This window comes from Pelodiscus sinensis, chromosome 18 (assembly GCF_052426305.1).
Source record: "Pelodiscus sinensis isolate ZL-2025 chromosome 18, ASM5242630v1, whole genome shotgun sequence".
NCBI lineage: Eukaryota > Metazoa > Chordata > Testudines > Trionychidae > Pelodiscus > Pelodiscus sinensis.
In genome coordinates, this window is record NC_143069.1 from 5,887,815 (window position 1) to 5,913,210 (window position 25,396).

Here is a 25,396-nt window from a genome sequence, read left to right on the forward strand (position 1 = left end):
GTGCATCATATGTAGACTGGACACAAGGTGAACACTTTCAGCAGCGAGAGTAACTAACCATTGGAACAGTTCCCCAAGGGGTGTGGTGGAGTCTCCGTCACTGGTGGTGTTTAAATCAAGCCAGGGCATTTTTCTAAAAGCTCTGCTCTCACAATTCTTCTGTGGCATTTCTCTGGACCATCCTATACAGCCTTAGAAGTTATGCCTCACCCTAGGGGCTAGTTTGCCTACTAAGCGTGAAGGCTAATCAAGAGACTGAAATCGACAAGAGAGGAAATCTACAGGAAGGAACCAATAGCCAGTGGGATGGGGGAGGGCTCGGTTTCCAAATAAGGACAAAGGATGGGTCTGTATATCTAGGAGTGGCAGGGGACTAAGCCAGATGACTGTATGGTTTTCTCATGAGCCCTGGTGAACCATACTTTATTAGCCAGGGGAAGATCTTGTTAATTACGTTCAGGCTGTAGACTGTGCATTGTGATTTTAAGTGTCATAATTTTCTTTCCAGTAGTTCTGCTTGTTGTTCCCTGAGGGTGTGTCTAGACTACATGCCTCCTTCGACGGAGGCATGTAGATTAGCCAGATCGGAAGAGGGAAATGAAGCCGCGATTAAAATAATCGCGGCTTCATTTAAATTTAAATGGCTGCCCCGATCTGCCGATCAGCTGTTTGTCGGCAGATCGGGGGAGTCTGGACGCGATGCCCCGACAAAGAAGCCTTTCTTCATCGACATAGGTAAACCTGGTTTCACGAGGCTTACCTGCGTCGATGAAGAAAAGCTTCTTTGTCGGGGCATCGCGTCCAGACTCCCCCGATCTGCCGACAAACAGCTGATCGGCAGATCGGGGCAGCCATTTAAATTTAAATGAAGCCGCGATTATTTTAATCGCGGCTTCATTTCCCTCTTCCGATCTGGCTAATCTACATGCCTCCGTCGAAGGAGGCATGTAGTCTAGACACACCCTGAGTCTCTAGGTATCATAGAATCCTAGAATCCTAGGGCTAGAAGAGACCTCAGGAGTCATCGAGTCCAGCCCTCTGCCCAAAGCAGGACCAACCCCAACTAAATCAACCCAGCCAGAGATTTGTCAAGCCAGGACTTAACAACCTCTAGGGATGGAGATTCCACCCCCTCCCTAGGGAACCCATCCCAGTGCTTCACCACCCTCCTAGGGAAAGAGTTTTTCCTACTATCCAACCTACACCTCTCCCACTGTAACTTGAGACCATTGCTCCCTGTTCTGCCATCTGTCACCACTGTGAACAGCCTCTCTCCATCCTCTTTGGAACGCCCCTTCAGGAAGTTGAAGGCTGCTCTCAAATCCCCCCTCACTCTTCTCTTCTGCAGACTAAATAAGCCCAAATCCTTCAGCCTCTCCTCATAGGTCATGTGCGCCAGCCCCTTAATCCAGCCCCTCCGCTGGACTCTCTCCACATCCTTTCTATAGTGGGGGCCCAGAACTGGACATAATATTCCAGATGTGGCCTCACCAGAGCTGAATAAAGGGGAATAATCAATTCTCTGGATCTGCTGGCAATGCTCCTCCTAATGCCCCCTAATATGCCGTTAGCCTTCCTGGCTACAAGGGCACCCTGTTGACTCATATCCAGCTTCTCATCCACTGTAACCCCCAGGTCCTTTTCTGCAGAACGGCTACTTAGCCAATCGGTCTCCAGCCTGTAACAATGCTCGGAATTCTTCTGTCCCAAGTGCAGGACTCTACACTTGTCCTTGTTGAACCTCATCAGATTTCCTTTGGCCCAGTCCCCTAATCTGTCTAGGTCACTCTGGACCCCATCCCTGCCCTCCAAGGGTACGTCTACACTGCATCCCTAGTTCGAACTAGGGATGCAAATGGAGAGAACCGAAGTAGTTAATGAAGCGGGGATTTAAATATCCCGCGCTCCATTAACATGATCTCGCCGGCGCGCTAGTTCGAATCACAGCTGATTCGAACCAGGAAGTGCGCGCCGGGACACGTTAGTTCGGACTAAAGCTCTTAGTCCGAACTAATGTTACTCCTCAAAAAATGAAGAGTAACATTAGTTCGGACTAAGGGCTTTAGTCCGAACTAACGCGTCCCGGCGCGCACTTCCTGGTTCGAATCAGCTGTGATTCGAACTAGCGCGCCGGCGAGATCATGTTAATGGAGCGTGGGATATTTAAATCCCCGCTTCATTAACTACTTTGGTTGTCTCCATTTGCATCCCTAGTTCGAACTAGGGATGCAGTGTAGAGGTACCCCAGCATATCTACCTCTCCCCCTAGCTTAGTGAGGTGTGCTAAACAAGTGCACACTTGGGCTACGTCTACACTGCACGGGTTTTCCGCAAGAGGAAATGCTAATGGAGTACTCATTTGCATGTGTTGCGCTCGCATTTTCTCCTTGGATCCCTTTTGTGCAAGAAGTTTTTGCGCAAAAAAGCGCTGTGTAGACGGCTCCTTTTTGCGCAAAAACCCCTTGTGCAAAAGGGATCAGAGGAGGAAATGCAAATGCGAGCGCGACATATACAACTAAGTACTCCATTTGCATTGCCTCTTGCGGAAAACCCTTGCAGTGTAAACGCAGCTTTGGTCTCACTGCACGTATCCCCATGGGCCACGTGAAAAGCAGATACTCCTGCTCCATCCCCTCCCTGAAGCTGGATATGAGTCAACAGGATATGCCAAGAAGGCTAATGGCATATTGAGGTGCATTAGTAGGGACATAGCCAGTAGATCTAGAGAAGAGATTATTCCCCTTTATTCAGCACTGGTGAGGCCACATCTGGAGAATTGTGTCCCGTTCTGGGCCTCCCGTTACAGAAGGGACGTGGACACATTGGACAGAGTCCAGCAGAGGATGACAAAAATGATTCGGGGGCTGGAGCACATGACTTACGAGGAGAGGCTGAGGGATTTGGGTTTGTTCAGTCTGCAGAAGAGAGGAGTGAGGGGGGATTTGAGAGCAGCCTTCAACTTCCTGCAGGGAGGTTCCAAAAAGAATGGGAGAGGCTGATCTCAGTAGTGACAGATGGCAGAACGAGGTACAGTGATCTGAAGCTGCAGTGGGGGAGGTCTAGGTTGGAGATTAGGAAAATCTATTTCCCTAGGAGGGTGGTGAAGCCCTGGGATGGGTTCCCTAGGGAGGGGCTGGAATTTCCATTCCTAGAGGTTTTTAAGTCTTGGCTTGCCAAAACTCTGGGCTGGGTGATTTAGTTGGGTTGCTCCTGCTTTGGGCAGGGGCTTGGACTCGATGCCTCCTGAGATCTCTTCCAACTCTAGGATTCTATAAGCACCATTACCTACATCCCTAAGGGTGTCTCTAAACTACACGGCTCCATCGATGGAGCCATGTAGATTAGACTGATTGGCAGAGGGAAATGAAGCCGCAATTTACATAATCGTGGCTTCATTTAAATTTATATGGCTGCCGCGCTCTGCTGACCAGCTGATGATCAGCTGTTTGTCGGCAGATCAGGGCAGTCTGGACACACCACGGTCGACAAGGAAGCCTTTGTTGACCGGCGCAGGTATGCCTCATGAAACCAGGTTTACCTGCACTGGTCGACAAAGGCTTCCTTGTCGACCACAGCACGTCCAGACTGCCCCGATCTGCCGACAAACAGCTGGTCGGCAGAGCACGGCAGCCATTTAAATTTAAATGAAGCCGCGATTATTTAAATCGCGGCTTCATTTCCCTCTGCCAATCAGTCTAATCTACATGGCTCCATCGATGGAGCCATGTAGTTTAGACAAACCCAGCACTGCACAGAACCAGAGATGTTACGGACGAAGGGAAAGACTGCTGCCCAACAGCCCTTCAACAGAGAACTCTTGGGATACTGATTGCCACTCAAAGTGCAGTGCATCATGAAATATAAATACAGAAAATGCATTCCAGGAACAGAAACCTGCTTTGATTCTTCCTCTTGCTTCTGTATAATGAAAGCAAAACATGGACTTTTGCTGGTTGCGTTTTCATTTTGGCTGAAAAGTTCATTCCTGCCCTGTTCTCTGTGCAAAGAGCCAACGCCCTGGCCTTACCGTCGCCAAAAAGCACATTTCGATCAGGTGAAACATTCCTCTCCCCAGAGGTCTCTGGGCTGTACAGAGTAACAACCCCAACCAGGCAGAGGGCAGTTTGGATCCTCTTTCAGACACATCACCGCGGGAGGAGAGAAAGGGACAGGAGAATGCGGGGAGAAGACACCGACTGCTGAGCTACACCACCAGTGACCCCAGAAATGGGTCTTTAAAAAGTTAGAGCTTTAAATAAGCTCCAGTACTGACCCAAGCCCTTCCCCCCCCCCCCCCCCCCACACACACACCAGATGCAGCACACAGTCATTCCAGAATCTTGGCATGGAAGGAAGGGGGGTCACTGAGGTCTCCTTGTTTCTCCTGGGGAGGAGCCAGCTGTAGGGTCTGCAGCGGAGGGGGCAGGGTTCACGGGGAGGGTGCATGCCCGGGGAAGGCAGGCAGGGTTCAGAGCCCAGGAAGCCTTGTTAAGTGAGTGGAGTGTGCTGGGGGCTTGGAGCCACAAGGGCTGGCTCCAGGCTGGGGGAGGGAGAGTCAGTAGCAAGATAAAACCTGGTTTGTCACCCACTGCCCCTGCCAGCGCGCCCCTTTTCTCTGGCAGAGCAGGGATCCAGAGCTGGCTGTGGGGAGGCAGGGGCACGCCCAGGGGTGGCAGGAGAGGAGTGGTGGAGCAGAAGGACTCCTGGGCATGCTCTCACTGCCCATGCAGCAGCTGCTGCAGCAGGAGGGCGAGAGGGAGACTTGAGTGGTGGGCTGGGGAACAGGCTGCAGGAAGGCAGGGAGCAGACACAGCTGCATGCTGCCCCCCACGTCCGGCCCTGTGCCATGATCCCCGCGCAGCGCCTGCCAGCCTGCCTCTTTGGTCCCAATTGTTCAGCACCCCTGCAGGCAGGAACCGGGCTTCAGGTGTTGGGTCAGAGCTTCTGACTGGACACTGGCCGGGCCCTGTTCAGCTGGACTTCTGCAGCAAAGCCAGACACCTGACGCGGGGCACAGAGGAGCCGAGGAGCTAGCTGTAAATACTGTGAGTGTCCAGTGCACTGGGGGCTGGTCTCTGGGGGGCACTCAGAGAGCTCAGGTGCAGACATGAGCCTACCTGCGGAGGGACGGCGGCACCTGCATGGGCAGAGAGGGGATCCTGGCTGGGAGTAGAGCCCTGAGCCCTGCCAGTGTTTCCTCCTGCTAAGGGTGGATGGGTAGCAAGCTGCCGCACGGCCCAGAGAAGCCTGATGGGGCGGTTCCTTCGGTGACACCTCCATAGAAGTAAAGCCCTCGTGTTAAACTCCCTGTGGCCCCGAGCCCTGGGTCTGTGCAGCACGCCTGGAGGAGGAACAGCTCCGGGGTCAGGCAGGGCATGGGATGAATTCTAGGCCTGGGGAGAAAGCCAGTCCCCGACCGTCTCAATGAGCAAGCCCCAGCCCCACTGATTGCCTAGTCCCATAAAGCCTCGTGACTCACACACTTCTTAGGGACACCCAGGAACAAGCCACACGCGGATGGAGAGAAGCCGGCTTCCATGGGGGTCTGATCCAAAGCCCACAGAGAGTCACTGGGAGGGCTGGGGTTCCGATCAGTCCCCCAGTGAGACGCTGCCTCGGGGGCTGGCTCAAGGTGCAGCTCTAGGTGGGTGTCTCCCCAGAGTTCTCCAGGCACCGCCACTGGGCGAATTCCCCTCCCACCACATTATAGACGGGAACCCTGGGAAACATGGGGACTATGACTTGAGCACCATTAAATGGGGACTCGGAGGCAGACGAGAACCCAGGAGTCCTGACTCCCGGCCCCTTTACTTGAACTTCTAGACCAAGCGTGGGCAAACCAGGCACACGTCCAGCCCACCTGACCTTTTAACCCTGCCTCGAGCTCCTGCCAGGGAGCAGAGTTGGGCACTTGCCTTGCCCAGCTCCGCTTGGCTCTGGAAGCCAGGGAACCCAGGGGGCTCCGCACATTGCCCCACCCCAAGCACCGATTCTGCAACCCCCATTGGCTGGGAACATGGCCAATGGGAGCTGCGAGGGCAGTACCTGCAGTGCACAGAGCCAGGTGGCCCCACCTCTGCATGGGAACCAAGGGGAGGGGAGGAACAGGCCACTGCTTCCAGGAGCCACTTTAGGTGAGCGTGGAACGAGGCGTACCGGTAGTTCGGAATAGAGAGCCTAATCTGAACTACCTACTCCGTGCTGCGTGTAGCCGCGGGCACGGAGTCCGAACTAGCGGGGATTTAAAAATGGCGGCGCCCGGCAAGATGCAAATGAAGCCCGGGAAATTCAAATCCCAGGCTTCATTTCCAACTTCGGTTGCCTACATTAACCACCCTAGTTCGAACTAGGGTGGTAGTGTAGACATACCCTCGGGTTTTAGTAAACCTTCCCGTACCCCCTATTCAACATGAAAGGAAATAAATTCTAGACTCTAGAATCCACAACTTTTTTTTACTAACACTACTACTTTTGGAATATTTCAATTAGGATAATCTAGTTATTTACCAAATATTCCCCCTACCTCCTTGACAAGCTTCTCGTACCCCCTGGGGGTACGCGTACCCCAGGTTGGGAACCCCTGCTCTAATCTGTCCAGGTTACTCTGGACCCTATCCCTACCTCTCCCCCTAGCTTAGTGTCATCTGCAAACTTGCTGAGGGTGCAATCCATCCCCTCATCCAGGTCATTAACAACGATGTTGAACAAAACAGATCCAAGAACAGATCCTTGGGGCACTCCACTAGAAACCGACCGCCAACCTGACATCGAGCCGTTGATCACTACTCATTGGGTCTAACAGTCTTGCCAGATTGCTATCCATCTTATAGTCCTTTTATCCAATCCATACTCCCTTAATTTGCTGGCAAGAATATTGTGGGAGACCATATCAAAAGCTTTGCTAAAGTCAAGGTACATCATATCCACTGATTTTCCCATATCCACAGAGTCAGTTACCTCATCATAGAAGCTAATCAGATTTGTCAGACACGACCTGCCCTTCGTAAATACATGTTGCTTATTCCTGATCACTTTCCCCTCTTCCAAGTCCACTTTCCCCTCTTCCAAGCCCCTCTTTCAAGTCCATGATTTTTCCGGGGACTGAAGTAAGGCCAAAAAGTATGGGCCAGAAAGTTTGCCTAGCCCTGCCCAGAGCTGGGGGTAGAATCCAGAAGTCCTGACTCCTAGATCCTGCCCCCCTGCTCTAGCCACTAGACCACACTCCTCATCCCAAGCAACAGATAGAACCCAGGAGTTCTGTCTCCCTACCCCCCACCCGAAGGTTACGTCTACACTACAAGGTTTTTGCGCAAAAACAGCCATTTTTGCACAAGAACCGCGGAATGTCCACACCTCAAGTGCACTTTTGCACAAGTAAAGCATCAGTAAAATGGCAGAACAGAGGGCTTTTTGTGGTGTAGGTAAACCTCCTTCTACGAGGCATAACTCCTTTTTGTGCTACAGCTGTTGCGCAAAAAAGTGTGTGTGGTGTGGACGCTCCGCAGGGGTTTCTTGCGCAAATAGAGCCTATCCGAAAAAGCACAGGAGCTCTGATGGATTTCTGTGAATGGCCATCAGGGCTTTCTTGCGCAAGAGCGTCCATGCAGCGTGCACGCTCTCTTGTACAAAAGCACATTGCAATAGCGATGCGCTTTGAGGTGTGGACGTGCTTTCACGCAAGAAGTTTTTGCACAAGAACTCTTCCGCAAAACACTTCTTGCACAAAAACCCTGCAGTGTAGACGTAGCCAAACGGCTGGACCCCAGTCCCTACACGGAGCTGGGGACAGAACTCCGGTGTCGGAGCATGCGCTACTCCTTTTCTTAGGCATCCTGCTCCACAGGTCGGCAGATGAAGCTGCTTCAACATCTGATGGTGTCACCCCTGTCTGGGGCTCAACCGTCCAGCATCCATCATCTCTGCCCTGCCTCTGGGGAACCACCCTGCTAGCAGAGGGCAGAAGCCCTGTGGGCCGGGCACGCAGACTGCCACCGGGCCATCCATCAAGTGCCTACAGTCAATACGGGGGAGCAGCGGGCAACCCCGATGGCACAGCCAAGTCTCCCCATTCCCCGAAAGACTCCTGGCCCCAGCAAGGTGGCTATGACCAGGGTTCCCACTAACTTTGTATGTCCATGTGAGGCATGACTTTAATTATGTGCACCAATAGAGAGGTGACATGAGACACAATAAAAGTCATTCCGCACACAGTGCGTGGCAGGGGTGGCGCTGAGGGACTGGGATGTTGGAGGGAAGTCAGGGCTCAGGCAGAGGGGTGGGGTGAAGGCTCAGGCTGGGGATGTGAGCTTTGGGGTGTGGCTAGGATGAGGGTTTCAGGCTGCAGCTTGGCCCCTGGAGACAGGACTAGCCCAAGCAGCTTGGGGCCAGGTGAGAGGCACCTCGCCACAATTGCCGCAGCTCCAGCGGGCACAGCCGGGAAGGGGTGCCTAACCCCAGCTGGGGCAGGTCTGGGCTAGGCTGCATGGGGGCTAGAGAAGGGGCGCCTGTCCCCCGAGTCACAGCAGCTCTGGGTCAGCTCTGGGTTGGGCACCATTGCCGGAGGAGAGTCCCCAGCTGCTGCAGCCAGGGAAGAAAGATTTCTTTCCCAGCCACAGCAGCTGCATGCTGGGGCCGGCGGGCAGAGACAGCGCTCTTTGCAGCCACCCTGAGCCCAGGCAGCTGCACGGCTGCCTGGCCATGCAGCTTAGAGGGGACAGGCTACAACTGCCAGTGGCACGGGTCACAAGCTACTGTGGGGGAGGCATCCCTGCTGCCGTCTCTTTCCCCACCCACCCACCGGAGCAACCTCTGCTGGGCCAAACCCAAGCATGCAGCTTTGAACAAAGCTTTCCCAGAGCAGCAAAGCCCCAAGGAACGCTGCACACAAGCCCTCTTCTTGCTAGGGCCCACAGAGAGGGGGCATGGCTTGGGGGAAGACACCCCCATCAAGCCACTCTTTTTAGATCCAGTGCCCCCAAGTGTCTGGATCAAGGACTCATGCCTCTCTTGGTCTGATACAGCTGCCAGCCCACCCGTGTTGATGGATGGGTGGCCGCAGCACCCGCACGAGGCAGGGAAACATTGCTATCCCACAGGCAAACCGAGGCCTCAAGCAAATCAGCAGCAGAGGCAGTAACTGGCCCCAGGTTTCCCATGTTCCAGGCCAGCCTGCCTCCCCCTTGCTGTTGAACTGGGACTCCTAGACTAGCAGGAGCTGGGGTTGTTGGGCCACAGTGACCAGGAAGGGGCCTGTTGTTCTTCCCTGGCAATACACAACCACACGCATTGTTCTTCTCTGCTCTGCAAATCTGCCAGGGTCCACCCCTGCCTGGTTACAGCCTCGCAGGAGCATCTCAGCTTCATGCTTAGACTTTTATGGACACAAATCTCAGATCCTCCTGCTCCACAAGCCCAGCCCTGTCCCTATCCCTCCACGCTGCTCCGTCTACGCTGCATGTAGTAGAGGGTTTATGACACACAGCAGGGCAGCTCCTATTGTATCCACTGGAGTGTAGGGCTGAAATGCACTCAAGGATACAGACTGCACTGCTGCTGCCTTCGACTAGCTGGAATCGCAATGGCTCTGCTGTGGGTCATAGACCCCCTATACTGCTACTGGAGATTTTCCTTGTACTCTCAGCAGCTTTCCCTGAGATTTGGCCTTCATTTTGCTTTGCCTTGTCTCCTCCTGTCAGTGCTAGTGGCAGATATTAGGGCTGCTGTAAGCCCCTTTAGACACATTCCTGAACAGATGTCAAACCTCCTCCCCTTGTTCCAAATTTCAGTTATGCTTTATATACATAGACATCTGTTTTCCGTGGGCTGAGACCTTACACTGCTGCTGCAAAATCCCTCCATCTTCACGGCAAAATCCTCATCCCCACCTCCAGTTGAAGACTCTGCAAGTGAATCCCCACACAAGATGGCAATACAGTGTGCTGTGTAGCTGCAGGGCTGCAAGAGGGGAAGGATCGCAGTTTGCTGAGTTCAGCACCCGCCGTGCATGGCAGAGATCTGAATGGCGAGGGCCTGAATTCTCTGGCTGGGCAATCAGCAAGGCACTGCAGTCAGCATGCCAGTGAAGAGCCCAAATGAAGTGGAGTGATTCCATTGTGTGCAGGGTGGACACAGCACCCCGGAAATCGAGATCTGCTCTGAGTTGCGACAGTGTACTGACCGCAGTGGACTGGTTCCACTGACAGCGCAGTGCATAGCTACTGAAATCAGCCCACTGCAGTGGAGATCTGCACTGAATTGCAATGACTGCAGTGCAGGGGGGTGATTTCACCAGCTCTCCATCCCAGTAGAGTTCTGCATTGAGTTGCTCTGGTATACTGATCGCAGTGGACTGATTTCCCTGATTGCATAGTCAGTGAAATCAGCCCACTGCAATCAAGATCTCTGCACCGACCTGCAGTGTAACTACTGAGTCATCCCCATATCACTTCAGAGAACATGTAAGGGAGGTCTGCAGCTGATTTCACTGCGTTGATTCCAGCTGAACATGCAACAGGGATGGAATGGAAAAGTGCCTCCTGGTGCAATTCTCACTGATGTCAGTGCCAGCACCATCCTCTTACACTAGGGCTGGATTTGACCCATGCCCGGGTCTGATTAACAGAGGTGCTGAATACCTGGACTGCCCGTTGATTTCACCTTGGGCTGGGAGTACCCAGCAATTCTGGAGTCAGGTTTTGGGGCATGATGAATTACACTGATGTCTGTGGCGAGATCTGGAAATCCTCACTAAATTACTAGCGACTGCCGCACACCCGCTCTGTTGCACTGAGTTTCCAGTGAGTGCAATGCACCCGCTGAACTGTGCGGATTTCAGAAATCCTGCACTGACGCGCCAGTGATGGCAGGGCCTCCGCTGGTTTCAGAAATCACGCGCCAGATTGCTGCCACTGTGCAGCCACTGAACTGCGCCGATTTCTGAAACCCTGCGCTGACGTGCCAGGGATTGCAGAAACTGAGTGCCCCGTGGGCAAAGGCTACAGCAGGGGTGGGCAATAATTTTTGCCCGGGGGGGCCACTTCAAAAATTTTTGAAGTAGCTCTGGGCTACCCCAGAAGGGGTGGAGCTACCCACCCCCCAGACCATGATTGGTGTGGGGGTGAGGGATCCCCTTTGTCCCCCCTTCCTACTAGGCACCCATGCCCTGGAAGAGACTTGGCACGCTCCCCCACTCCCAGGCCAACCAGGGCCTGGCGGCAGGAGAGCACGGGAAGCCTCCTCCCGCCCTAGGAGGAGCACGTGGCACTTCGAAGTGCTGCAGGCTCCTCACAGGGCTGGGGCAGGGTGAAGGAAGCTTCACGCAGCTCCCACACCCCACTCAGACCCTGATTGTGCTGGGGACGGGGGAGCATGGGAAGCCTCCTCCGCTCTCCGCTTCCCCCGCCCTGCGAGCAGCACTTCAAAGCACTCATTGGGCTGGGGGCGGAGGAGCAGCAGGGCCTCCGCGGGCCAGATCCGTCCACTTGGCGGGCCAGATCCGGCCCACGGAGGCCCCTTTGCCCACCCCCGGGCTACAGCCTCCCTGCTGATTCCAGACACCCTGCTCTGAATCACTAGCTGCGGCACCCTGCTGACTTGCGCCAACTTGCGGACTCCTGCGTTGCACCAGTCTGGGGTTGCCAGGCCGATTCCGGCGAGCACGGACCCCGCAAGGGCCGAACGGGGCCCGGCCCCCCACGAGATGCCAGCTCACTTACTTCTCCGTCTTCTTCCTGCAGCCGGCGTCCCCGCTGACATCCAGCAGCTTCCGCTTGCAATTGAACTTGTCTCGGAGGCTGTCGCTGCCAAACCTGGGCTCCTTGTTGGGCACCTTGAATCGCCCCGGCGCAATGAGGAACCCTTCCCTCTCCTTCAGGTTGTTGATGGTGTCCAGGTCATTGCGGACCGGGCCCTTCACCTGCTTGCGGCCCTGCCTCATCTGCCGGAGCACTGCCAGGGCAGCGCACACCACCAAGGCCAGGGTCACGAGCCCCAGGGCGAAGGAGATGGCCAGGGCCACCGGGAAGGGGTCGTCGACCGCCAGCCGCCGGCTGCTGGCTGGAGTGGGGCTGTGCACCTTGAACTCGCAGCTGGAGCCCATGTAGCCGGCCGAGCACTCGCAGACGTGGCCGGAGAAGTGGGTGTAGCAGGTGCCGCTGTTGAGGCAGGGGCTGGAGCCGCAGGCATCCACGCGCACGCTGCAGTCCTTGCCGCCGTAGCCCAGGGTGCAGGAGCAGGTGTAGCTGTTGGGCCCGTCCAGGCAGGTGCCCCCGTTGATGCAGGGGTTGCAGGCGCAGTCGTCAATGTTGCGCTCACAGCGGGTGCCGGTGAAGCCGGGCCGGCATTTGCAGAGGACCCGGCGGCCCAGGTCCAGGCAGAGGCCACCTAGGAGGAAGCGACGGAGTGTCAGACGGGCAGGGGGAGCGATCGATTTGGTGGGCATGGTCAGAGGGGGGTGGGATTCTGCCAGAGACACCCCGGGATCAGACTCTTCTAGCTCCAAGGCAAATTAGGACCCCTTGTGCTTGGAGCATGGAGTGTAGCCCATCAGCGCCCACCCTATGCAGAGAGTGCTCTGCCAGGGCAGGGCCCCAGGCACCGGGGCACCATGGGCTCTCCTGGTCCCTGCCGTTGGCTTCCTGAGGATGGGAACACTTGCCTCAGTTGAGCCATCGAGGTCAACACAAGGGATCCGAAGGAGGAGGCCTGATTAGATGAGCTAACGGTCCCATTCGGGCTGGGTGCTATATGCAGACATTAGACCAAGACCTCGAGTGATCTGCTTTCCCGGATCAGAGGGGGAGACAGCCAGACTGTCCGTGGCTCACCAGGGTCCCACAGGCCCCAGGTCTGGGAAAGTAACCAGGAGTCCAGAGTTCCTGTCCATTGCCTGAGCAGGGAATGGGACTGAAATGACAACGCCAGCAGCGCCCATCCGTCCCCTCTCCCTTGCACTGCCCCCTCTCCCCATAGCATTGCCAGGTGTCCGGTTTTTGCCCAGACAGCCTGGTAATTGCGTCTTCTGTGCAGTAAAAAAACCAGAAAATACCAGACACATAAAATGTCCAGTATTTTCTGTTTTCATTGGACGGAAGGCTGGCAGGGGCAGCCTTCCCCTGCCGCATCTGGTGGGGGTGGGGAGCGCAGGAATTTAAAGGTGCAATGACTTTTTTTTTTTTTTTGCTCAACTTTTTTTTTTTTTTGGTGAAAGTATCTGGCAACCCTACCGCCCCAGCCTGCCCCATGCGCCCTCTCTGGCGGGGAGCTCTGGCTCCGAGGTCCCACCAGCTCCCAGCCATGGTAGCTGGGTTGCTAATACAGGAGCCCAGTTAGTGCCAAGTGGAGGCCTGTGCCTTGCATACCTAGCACTGCAGCAGGGCTCAGGCAGAGGCGGCCAAAAGACCACCACATCCCAGTCAGCTGGAGAAGGCAGGGTCCCCCACTCAGCCAACTAGCCCACCTCTTCCCTGGCTTTGATTGGAGGCTTAGCGCCTTCCCAGCTGAGTGGGAAGCTGCCAGTAAGGACACAGGAAGTGCTGCCCCGCCCCGTTCCATCTGGAGATTGAAGGCAGATGCTGCAGAGAAAGGTCTACACCTGCCCCCACCTACCCCACTGCCACCTAACTGGACCGTAGCATCCCACTGGGAGAAAAGGAATCTTCACTTCTCCCTTGGCACACACGCCCCGCCCTCGGGAAAGTGACCTGATTGTGCCCCAAAACCATTGAAGTCTTCCTCCCCCCAAACATGACTCAGCCTCCCGCTGCATCCGGTACAGCGCCACCCAGCAATGCTGATTTACACCAGGAGGGGACACCAGTAGAGCGACACCGTTTCCTACTGCCTGGAGATCTGGTCCCGGCCTCTTGCTGGTTAACGAGGCAGCATGGATTTAATACAAGCACCTCTACTTTTAAAGGAATGCAAGAGCGCTCCCTTGGGAGGAACACAGACGGTCAACCCTCAACGCCACAGCCAGATCCCCACGCCCGCTCAGGATTCACAAGCCACAGCTGGCCTGTACTTGTCTCTGTGATTCACAGCCACAGCCACACACACACACACACACCCTCTACAGAGTAGTATTAGAAATGTAGCCGTGTTAGTCTGGGGTAGCTGAAGCAAAATGCAGGACTATGTAGCACTTTAAAGACTAACAAGATGGTTTATTAGATGATGAGCTTTCGTGGGCCAGACCCACTTCCTCAGATCAAAAGGAAGTGGGTCTGGCCCATAAAAGCTCATCATCTAATAAACCATCTTGTTAGTCTTTAAAGTGCTACATAGTCCTGCATTTTGCTTCACCCTCTACAGGACATTGCCACTGTCAGCCCAGCTCACCGCAGGACATGATTACGGTTAAAAAACAAAAATAGTTCTGCAGCACCTTAGACACTAACAAAAGATGTAGATGGTGTCATGAGCTTTCGTGGGCACAACCCACTTCTTCTTCACAACCTTCTGAAGAAGTGGGCTGAGCCCATGAAAGCTCAGGACACCATCTACATGTTTTGTTAGTCTCTAGGGTGCTGCAGAACTATTTGTTGTTTCTTAAGTTTTTTCAGTTACAGACTAACACGGCGACCCCTCGGAGATAATATTACGGTTGTAAGAGCAGAGACTGTGGTTTGCTCCATGTCTGTACAGTGCTTGGCACAGTGGGGTTCTGGAGTGGCTAGGCACTAACAATGACAAATGTACATCGCCTGGCACACTGGGGTTCTGGAGTGGTTAGGCACTACCATAATATACCTAAGAATGACAAAATGTACAGCGCCTGGCACAGTGGAATTCTGGGGTGTCTAGGAACTACCGTAATACACCTAAGAATGACAACATGTACAGCACCTGGCACAGTGGAGTTCTGGGGTGTCTAGGAACTACCGTAATACACCTAACAATGACAACATGTACAGCGCCTGGCACAATGAAGGATATCCATGATTGAGGATGGAAGTGTCAGCAGGTGTGTTACAGCAATACCCCTAATAGCAATCAAAATGTACAGTGTCTAGTGCAATACAGGCCGGAGCCACGACTGGGGCTCATTGGTGCTACTGCCAGGCTAACTATAACAGTAGACGGCCGTGTGTTCGCAATCTGGTCTGAGACACCAGAGACCTGAGTTCTAGTTCTAAGGGCTGCTTGCTGGGTGACAGACAACTCAGTTCCTTTTGCGCTCTCTCGCACTGTGCCTCAGTTTCCCCCATCGGTCCAATGAGGAGAAGGATGCCAACTTTCCTTACAAAGCGCTTTGAGATTCGCTGATGGAAAGAGCTAGGGGTGATGATTATTCGTAAACCTTCATATGGCATCTGGTCCTACTTTGGGCATAAATCCAGATCATCTGACACTGGGTCCTTATTTGTACTGGTGTAACCACACAGATTTGGGCCCCAGCTTGGGTCTCCCCACCCCCGAGCAACCTCTCTGGTTTTGCTATTTCTCATTGCTGGTAGCAGGATCGAGCCCAGCTCATGAATCTTCATCTCACCATCGGCACCACCATCAAAGGAACGGTTAAGCCCACCACAGGGGCAAAATGCTGCTCCTGGCTACCCCAGAGCAACACCTGTGTGTATGTGAGAGCAGAATCAGAAGGCACCGAGCCCTGACACGGGGCTGCATTTGAGCACAGCACAGAAGGAAAAATAGAAGAACGGCCAGATGCTGCCCCATCTGCAACCCACCCCCTGGTCCCAGGCTGACTGATCCTCAGCAGAAGATACAGTGGTCCCAAGACTGCTCTAATTTACAGTCAGCCAATCACTCCCCCAGGAGAGAATTCCTGGCCACACCCCCATCCCAGGGGATAGAATTCTATGACAGTGCTTCTTATTCATAGGGCAGGGGTGGGCAAAGGGGCCTCGTGCTCGTCCCGCAGACGGATCCAGCCTGTGGCCAGCCTGCCACTCCCCCACCCCTAGGCCAATCAAGACCTGGGGATGGGGGAGCACACGACACCAGCGGGAACCATGCACTACTGGCGGCGGGAGGAGACTTTCCCCTCGCCCCTGGATCCTGATTGGACTGGCCACGGGGAGAGCTACCCGCCCCGCCTTGCCAGGAGGGAATTGCGCATCCCTGGCAGGGTGGGGCAGGGAGCAAGAGATTTTGCGCACTCCCCTACCCCTGATTGGCCGGGGGCAGGGGGAGCATGTGAAGTTTCCTCCCCCCACCAGGGGTGGGCAGCACCAGTGGGAACTGCATGCCGCTGGTGGGGCCAGGCAGGAGAGCCAGAGACTATGTCTGCTCCCCGGCCCCCAGGCCCTTCTGAGTGGCTGGGAGGCGCGCTGAGGGGAGAGGAGGCAAGGTGCCTCCCAAACTAAGGGAAGAGCCTCCCTTCAGACCCCCTCCTGCTGTGTTCTTTCTTTCTTCCTTCTTTCCTTCCTTCCTTTCTTGGGGGGGGGGAGAAGTGTGCCCCCTGATTGGCCTGGGAGCAGGAAGTCTCCTCACACCGCCAGGGGCACAGGCACCTAGAGGGAACCATCAGCTGTTCAAAGCACGGCGGGGGACAAAGACTTCATGTGCTCCCTCACCCGCAGGCCAATCAGGGTCTGTGGGCAAGGGAGCACTCCAAGTCTCCTGGCCTCACCCCTTCCACCTGAGGCCCCACCTGTAACCACAAAGAAATTTACAAACCCCTTCCAAAAATTGTGTCATAGGTTCTTAGCCTTCCAAAGGATCATCATGACCATCTAGTCCAGCCCTCCTGTACAGCACAGGCCATGGGACCTCGCTGAATTAATTCCTGTTTGAACTAGAGCAGATGGTTTAAAACACAAGCCTTGATTTAAAGTTCCCAGCAGTGAAAGATCCACCGCCCTCCTCGGCAAGTTGTTCCAATGGTTAATCGCTTTTGGATGTTGCCTTTTTCACCCTGAATTTGTCCAGCTTCAGCTCCCAGCCACCAGATCATGTTAGACCTTTCTCTGCTAGGCTGAAGAGCCCAAGATCACATTATTGATAGCCTAGGATCAAGTCTTCTATTAAACGTCTCTTTGTAAGCGAAAAAGTCTCTCACTACAAGGCAAGTTTCCCAGTCACTTGATCATTCTCCTGACTCTTCTCTGACCCTCTGTAATTTACCAGCATCCTTCTGTACCAGACCTGCAGCAGTCTCCTGTGAGTGAGTATGCAAGTGAGGGCAAAGGGGCCGATAGACTTTCCAGGCCCCTACGCAAGGCGAGGGGGACCCTTGCTCCGCAACCCCAGAAGGGGTGGGGCTGGGGCTGTACAGTGCTGCCCAGACTCTGCTGCATGGAGCTCTGGCAGCGATTTAAAGGACCCAGGGTGTCAGCCAAGAGCTCTGGGCCCTTTTATACCACCAGGCCCTGGGCAGTTTCCCCCCCTTCTCCCCCCATCCTCAGGCACAAATGGACTTGTTGGATCCTTACCTTACCAGAGGCAGGAAGAGCCCAACTGGCTCTCCGTTCCCAGAGTGATCTCTTTCATGCACAACTTACTTGCTTCTTGTGACCCTTTTCCATCTGTGTAAGCAGCTTCCTGTCTGATCAGGGCCCTTTGGCGAGTTTTCTTGCCCTCCTTGAGCTCTCCCTTTCAGAAGGCTAGTGCCAGCTTTTGGAACAATTCTTTTGTTCCGCTTCGGTCTATTAGCAGCAGCACCGCACCAGCTGCTGGACACTGTACAGAGAGAAAGGCCCTGCCGCGAAGAACTTGTGATCTGACACACCTACCAAGACTGGGGTTTTATTTCCCCCCTAGAAGATCTGCTCTAATTCAAACCTGAATTGATGATCCAGGGCAGTTCCAGGGCCAGGATTATAGAAGAGGTCAGTGACAGATTGTTACAATGGTGCCTTCTGGCCTTGGATTCTCTGGAAGTGCGGGAGGGAAAACTGAGACAGGAAGCAAGTTTTGCCCCAGGTCACACAGCAAAGCAATGGCAGAACTAGGAACAGAACCAAGACCTCCAGAGGCTCGGGCCAGTGTGCTACCATGCAGCCTCTTCTCTAGCCTGTGGCATAAGACTGTTGTTTCTATAATGGGAGGGTCCCCATTGTGACAAAGGCTGTACATTTGTATGGCTATTAGGTGTAGTACAGTAGCACTTATGAACCCATCACGGCTCAGAGCCCTATTGTGGTGGCTGCTGTACATTTTTGTTGTAATTATTGCTATTACAGTAGCAACTGGGAACTAGTTTAGTCCTGGACATCGGCATGGACCAGGACTAAATGCTACCAGGTGTAGAACATTTTATTGCTATTAGGTGTATTACAGTAACCCCTTGGCATCCTAGACATGGACCAGAACCCCATTGTGCTATGTACTGTACATTGCTATTGTGATTAGGTGTATTATGGTAGCATCTAGGACACCCAGTCATGGGCCATGACCTCATTGCACTATACACTGTACATTTTTATTGCTATTAAGGGTATTACGGTAGTACTAAGCCCGACCCTCCTCCCAGTAGCCCCGCTCTCTGGACCAGGCTCCATTGTGGCAAGTGCTGTGTAGACACAGCATAAAATTCAGTCCTCTCACGAGAGCTCCTAATGTGGCATCAGAAAAGACACATCAGGTACCTGGGAGAGTGGGGTGGATCATGATAAGCCGTTCGTAATGTTCCATCTTTCCGATTTTTCAATGAATCAAAGTGCAAGATATTCTGGGTAGCCTTGGGGCGCCCCTCCCCCTCACCTTTTTGGGGTGGTGGAGAAGGGAAAAGAAAAAATGAAAGATCCCCCCAAACAGCACTGTTGTTTGTTTCTTTTCTGAACTTCACTTCCCCCTTTTTCGGGGAGCACGTGCAGGAAAAAAAACCAGCCACCTCAGTGCACTGTGCCCACGGGTCCTCCCCCTTTCCAGACTCCTGTCCCCCTTTCAAGAGTCTGAGTGGCCTTGTGTACCCCACGTTATACCACGTCACAGCTGGAGTGTCAGTAGAGCAGTGGGTCTCAGGTCAGGTCAGGACCCCAAAGTGGCTCACAACCCCATCTGAATGGGGTTGCCAGGGCTGATGTTAGACCTGCTGGAGCACAGACGAAGCCCATGCCCCACTGCTGAGTGCTGAAGCTGAAGCCTGAGCCCCATCACCGAGGGCCAAAGCCAAAGACCTGCACAGTGGGGCTCAGGTTACAGGTCTCTCGTGCGGGGCTTTGGCCCCTCTGACGGACTCAGGCTTCGGTCCCCCTCCTGAGGTCATGGAGCAATTTTTGTGGGTGGAAGAGGGTCGGTGCAATTAGAAGCAAATGTCTGGGAGGACCCGGGGGGCCATATGACCCCACCGACTCCAGGGAAGTGCTGGGACAACTCCCTCTGCCTAGGCCCCACCTCTCCCCCCCCCTTACTCCACCCTTTCCCCACCCCACCTCTTCCCCCAATGCCCCCTGCAATCATCAGCAGCTGCAGGGAAAAAGTGGAGCATGGAAGCCCCACTGCTTTGTTCCCACCAGGTAATATGGGATGCTCCTGCTCCCTTCCCCCAGAGTGGCACAGCCGGGAGAGCAGAGCAGCGGGGTTGCCTTCCTCTGCTTCCTCTCCTGCTGCCAGTGAGAGTGGGGCTGGACTCCTGCTATGGGCACCAACACCTCCCACCCCCGTTAGTTCCCCTGTTGGCTTTGGCCAGCCCCTCCCACTCATGGCATTTAGGGCCCCTCATGCCCCTTGTTACAATGAATTTTTCAGAACCCCTGCTGTAGAGACACTGACCAGACAGCTGTTCAGCCTAGCACCGCAGAAGGCCTCTCTCTTTCTGGCATTTGAGTTCCCCTCTGCCCTCACTTACCCCACTTCAAAATTAAGAGCATCAACATGGCGAGCTACTTCAGAATAAGTTTCACCCGCTTCAAATCTACACCCTGCCTTATTCCAGAACAGTTCTCTGTGAGTACAAGGCCATGCCCCTAAGGGTTTGCAATCGAAGGGTACGTCTAGACTACATGCCTCTGTCGCCAGAGGCATGTAGATTAGACTACCCGGCATAGGAAAATGAAGCGGCGATTTAAATAATCGCCGCTTCATTTAAATTCAAATGGCTGCCGCGCTGAGCCGATCAGCGGTTTGTCGGCTCATCGCGGTAGTCTGGACGCTCTGCGGTTGATATCAAAGGCATTTGTTGACCTCCCAGGTATGTCTCCTGGGAGGAAGCATACCTGGAAGGTGGACAAATGCCTTTGATGTCAACCGCAGAGCGTCCAGACTACAGCACTTAGCCGACATACAGCTGATCAGCTCAGCGTGGCAGCCATTTAAATTTAAATGAAGCGGCGATTATTTAAATCGCCGCTTCATTTTCCTATGCCGGATAGTCTAATCTACATGCCTCTGTTACCAGAGGCATGTAGTCTAGACGTACCTTAAATAGACAATGGAAGGGTTATTACTAAGGCTGTCAATTAATCACAGTTAACTCACACTATTAACTCAAAAAATTGTGATTTTTAAAATTTTGATTAATCACACTATTAAACAGAGTGCCAACTGAAATTTCCTAAATATTTTTGGATGTTTTCTACCTTTTCAAATATATTAATGTCTACTGCAACACAGAATACAGAGTGTATAGTGCTCACTTTATTATTTTTATTACAAATATTTGCACTGTAAAATGATAAACAAAAGAAATAGTATTTGTCAATTCACTTCATGCAAGTACTGTAGTGCAATCTCTTTATGGTGAAAGCGCAACTTACAAATGTGGAATTTTTTTGTTACATAACTGCTCTCAAAAATAAACTAATGTAAAAACTTTAAAGCCTACAAGTCCACTCAGTCCTACTTCTTGCTCAGGGAGTCACTCAGGCAAACAGGTTTGTTTATACTTTGCAGGAAATAAGGTTGGTCACTTCTAGTTTACCAACGTCACCTGAAAGTGAGAGCAGGTATTTGCATGGCACTTTTGTAACCAGCATTACAAGGTTCACACATGCCTGATATGCTAAACATCCATATGCCACTTCATGCTTTGGCCACCATTCCAGAGGACATGCTTCCATGCTGATGATCCTTGTTAAAAAAATGTGTTAATTAAATTTGTGACTGAACTCCTTGGGGGAGAATTCTGTGCTTCCTGCTCTGTTTTACCTGCATTCTGCCATATGTTCCATATTATAGCTGTCTTGGATGATGACCCAACACATGCTCTTTTTAAAAACACTTTCACAGCAGATCTGACAAAATACAAAGAAGGTACCAATGTGAGATTTCTAAAAATAGCTGCAGCATTCGACTTAAGGTTTAAAAATCTGAAGTGCCTTCCAAAATCTGAGAGAGAGGAGGTGTGGAACATGCTTTCAGAAGTCTTAAAAGAGCAACACTCTGATGTGGAGACTATAGAACTTGAACTACTAAAAAAGAAAATTAACCTTCTGCTGGGGGCATCTGATTCCGATGATGAAAATGAACATGCGTTGGTCTGCTCTGCTTTAGATTGTTATCTAGAAGATCCCGTCATCAGTATGGATGTGTGTCCTCTGGAAAGGTTGTTTAAGCATGAAATGACATTGAATCTTTAGTGAATCTGGTGTGTAAATATTTTTGAATACCAGCTAAACAGTGCCATGTGAACATCTCCCTCACCTTCAGGTGACATTGTAAATAAGATACGGGCAGCACTATCTCCTGCAAATCGTCACCAAATTAGTTTGTCTGAGCGACTGGCTGAACATGAAGTAGGACTGAGTGAATATATTGGATTGGAAAAGGTTCAGAAAAGGGCACCAAAATGATGAGGGGTATGGAAAGGCTTCTCTATGAGGAGAGATAATAAGACTGGGAGTTTTCAGCTTAGAAAAGAGAAGAGTAAGGGGGAATATGATTGAGATCTATAAAATCATGACTGATGTAGAGAAAGTAGATAAAGTGCTATTTAGTCCTTCTCATAACATGAGAACTAGGGGTCACCAAATTAAAATAATAGGCAGCAGGTTTAAAACAAATAAAAGGAAGTATTTCTTCACACAATGCATAGTCAACCTGTGGAACTCCTTGCCAGAGGATGGTGTGAAGGCCAGGTCTGTAACAGGGCTCAAAAAAGAGCCAGATAAATTCATCAATGTCTGTTAGCCAGAATAGGCAGGGATAGAATCATAGAACACTAGAACTGGACGGGACCTTGAGAGATCATCAAGTCTGGTCCCCTGTCTCAGGGGCGGCCTGTGAGGCTAGGCAAACTAGGCAGTTGCCTAGGGCGCTACCGGCCCGGGCACCCGATGATGACGTCACGGCCATGGATGGCCGTGTAGGTGGGGGCGCCAATCGCACCTTCTGCCTGGGGCGCCAGCTGCCGCAGCTGGCCTCAGGCCGCTCCTGCCCTGCCTTCACGGCAGGACCAAGCACGATCCAGATCATCCCTAGTCTCTGTTTGTCAGAAGCTGGGAATGGGCGACAAAGGAAGGATCCCTTGATGTGATGCCCTGTTCTGTTCATTCCCTCTGCAGCACCTGGCACTGGCCACTGTCGGAAGACAAGATACTGGGCTAGAAGGACCTTTGGGGATCAGTGTGGCCGTTCTTATGTTCTTATGACTTTCGAATAGAAAGTTTTACATTGTTTTGTTTCCGAATGCAGGGTTGTTGGGGTTTTTTACATAATTCTATATTCGTAAGTTCAACTTTCATGCTAAAGAGATTGCTTGACAGTACCTGTTTTTGGTGAACTGAAAAATACAATTTCTTTTGTTTTTTACAGTGCAAATATTTGTAACCAAAATAAATATAAAGTGATCCTGGTCCACTCCTTGCCTGTGTTGCAATTTTAATCAGTATATTTGAAAACGTAGGAAACATCCAAAATATGTGAATTAATGGTACTCTATTAGGGTATGTCTAAAATACCACACTAGTTCAAACTAGGGTGGTTAATGTAGGCAACCGAAGTTGCAAATGAAGCCCGGGATTTGAATTTCCCGGGCTTCATTTGCATCTTGCCGGGCGCCGCCATTTTTAAATCCCGGCTAGTTCGGACTCCATGCCCGCGGCTACACGCGGCACGGACTCGTTCCACAAGGAGTACAGGTAGTTCGGAATAGGAAGCCTAATCCAAACTACCTAGTCCGTGCCGCGTGTAGCTGCGGGCACGGAGTCCGAACTAGCCGGGATTTAAAAATGGCGGCGCCCGGCGAGATGCAAATGAAGCCCGGGAAATTCAAATCCCGGGCTTCATTTGCAACTTCGGTTGCCTACATTGACCACCCTAGTTCGAACTAGGGTGGTAGTGTAGACATATCCTTATTGCTTAACAGCGCAATTAACTAAGCTTCATTTTTAAATTGTGCAATCAATTGCAATTAAAATTGCACAATTGTGATTAAATTTTAATCACTTGACAGCCCTAATTATTACCCCATTTTACAGGTGAGGACACTGATGCATGGTCTAAGTACAAGCTCATGTCACACAGGAAATCAATGGCAGAGTGGCCAGTTGAACCCCAACCCCCAGCTGCTTTAACTCAGAGGCCACCCTGCCTCTGCATTGGGTAATGTCATAGTCTAAAGTTTTGGGGATCTGCACACAAGGTATCTGCACTGCTCTATTCAGGGGGTTTCTGGGAAACCTCGGGGCGGGTGTAGAGATTCCAGCCTGCTTCCTCCCCTTTCAGACATGGACTTCTCCAGTTACCAGCTACAAAACCCACCCAGCGGTGCCTCTTGCGATTCAAACAGCTGGGCCCTTGCTAAATGAGGTGAGAACCAGCCACTGGCTTTCTGTCGCTGCTGAGGAAAAAGAGAGCAGGATGGCCCAGCAACACAGGCATCCCCCTCTCCCGTCCAGGCCTGCGTGCTGCCTTCACCCCTCTCCCCCAGCCCTGGAAAGGAAACCGGCATGGCCTTACTGTTCAGACAGGGGTTATTTGTGCACCGGTCAATCTTCTTCTCGCAGTTGGAGCCGTGGTAGCCCAGGGGGCAGTGGCAGGTGTAGCCTCCTGTGGGCTTCTCGGCACAGGTCCCTCCATTGAAGCAAGGCCCGTCGGCACAAGTCATGGCGCTGACCTCACAGTTCTTCCCGTAGAAGCCCTGGGGGCAGGTGCACTTATAGTCATTCTCCAGATCCTGGGGACAGGGGGAAGGCGAGAGACAGAAAGCAGCAGGTTCCAGATTAAATCTTTAACCACTCGCAGGGGGGCAGCAGAGAAGGCCAGGAGGACGAGCCACAAATTGCAATGGGACCCAGATACCTAACGCGGGCAAGGGCTACGAAGCCTGTGCCACCCCAAAAACCAGCTCCTGACTGGGACCAGAAAGCTGGCCTTACAGGGAGGATGCTGTGCTGAGTCTTGGGGCTTGTCTACACTATGGGGGCAGTCATGGCAGAGCTGGGCTGGCAACAGACTTCTTCAAAAAAGAGCTAGATACATTCATGGAGGACAGGTCCATCAATGGCTATGAGCCATGATGGGCAGGGATGGTGTCCCCAGCCTCTGTTTGCCATGATTGACAGAGTAATCGCTTGAGCTATGTCTACACTGCAAGGTTTTCGCACAAAAATGGCTGGTTTTGTGCAAAAACCTGCGGAGCTTTCACACCTCAAATGCACTTTTGCACAAGTAAATCAGCAGTAAAACAGAACAGAGGGCTTTTGCCGGTGTAGGTAAGCCTCCTTCTACGAGGCATAACTCCCTTTTGCACTACAGCTATTGAGCAAAAAGGCAAGTGAGGATGCTCCAGATGTGGGAAAAAGCACAGAATGGCCCTCAGAGCTTTCTTGTGTAAGAGCGTCCATGCAGTGTGGACACTCTCTTGCACAAAAGCACATGGCTTTTGCGATGCGCTTTGAGGTGTGGACGTGCTCTTGCGCAAGACGTTTTTGTGCAAAAACGCCTGCGCAAAAGGTTTCTTGCGCAAGAAGCCTGCAGTGTACACGTAGCCTTGGTGATTCCCTGTTCTGCTCATTCTCTCTGGGACCCCTGGCATTGGCCACCGTTGGAAGATGGGATACTGGACTTGATGGACCTTTGGTCCAACCTAGTATGGGATATGGAGGGGGACACCTTTGCTTCAGGATCCTAGAAGGGCCGGGGCCTGGGGGAAGGGGCAGGGCTAAAATGCAGCCATCCCTCGATACCATCTGGTCCATGCCACAGCTCCCCCACCCTGCTCTCAGTGCTGCCCAGACTGCACCGTGTGGGGCTCCAGCAACAATTGAAAGGGCTTGGGGTTCCCGCTACCACGGCAGCAGTAGCAGCGGCCTTGAGCCCTAGGCCCTAGGGCAATGGACCCTCTTTGCCACCCCGTCAGTGGCCCTGCATGGGAATTAAGTGCCTTTGAGCATCAGAGAGCCTTAAAGCTTTGTCAGTGCACAAAAATGGTATTACTCTCACTCCTAAGCAAGGGGCTGGCTCTTTGCTCTGCTTTTGCACAGGGCTGGGTACGATGGGGGCTTGGTACATGACAGCAGAGGGGATGGGCCTAGGCCTAATACACCTAATAGCA

The 25,396-nt window shown here is 52.7% G+C and overlaps 1 protein-coding gene across 2 annotated transcripts in view; it reads right to left on the minus strand.

The window, feature by feature from the left end:
- The window catches only part of DLL3 (delta like canonical Notch ligand 3), a 332,834-nt gene that overhangs the window by 233,802 nt on the left and 73,636 nt on the right, over positions 1-25,396 (minus strand). For both annotated transcript variants that reach the window (XM_075915297.2, XM_075915296.2), the window contains exons 6-7: positions 23,800-24,016; positions 11,715-12,381 (exon numbers count right to left, since the gene is read on the minus strand). In XM_075915297.2, coding sequence (XP_075771412.2) covers positions 11,715-12,381; positions 23,800-24,016 — 884 coding nt within the window. The remainder of the gene's footprint in view (positions 1-11,714; positions 12,382-23,799; positions 24,017-25,396) is intronic.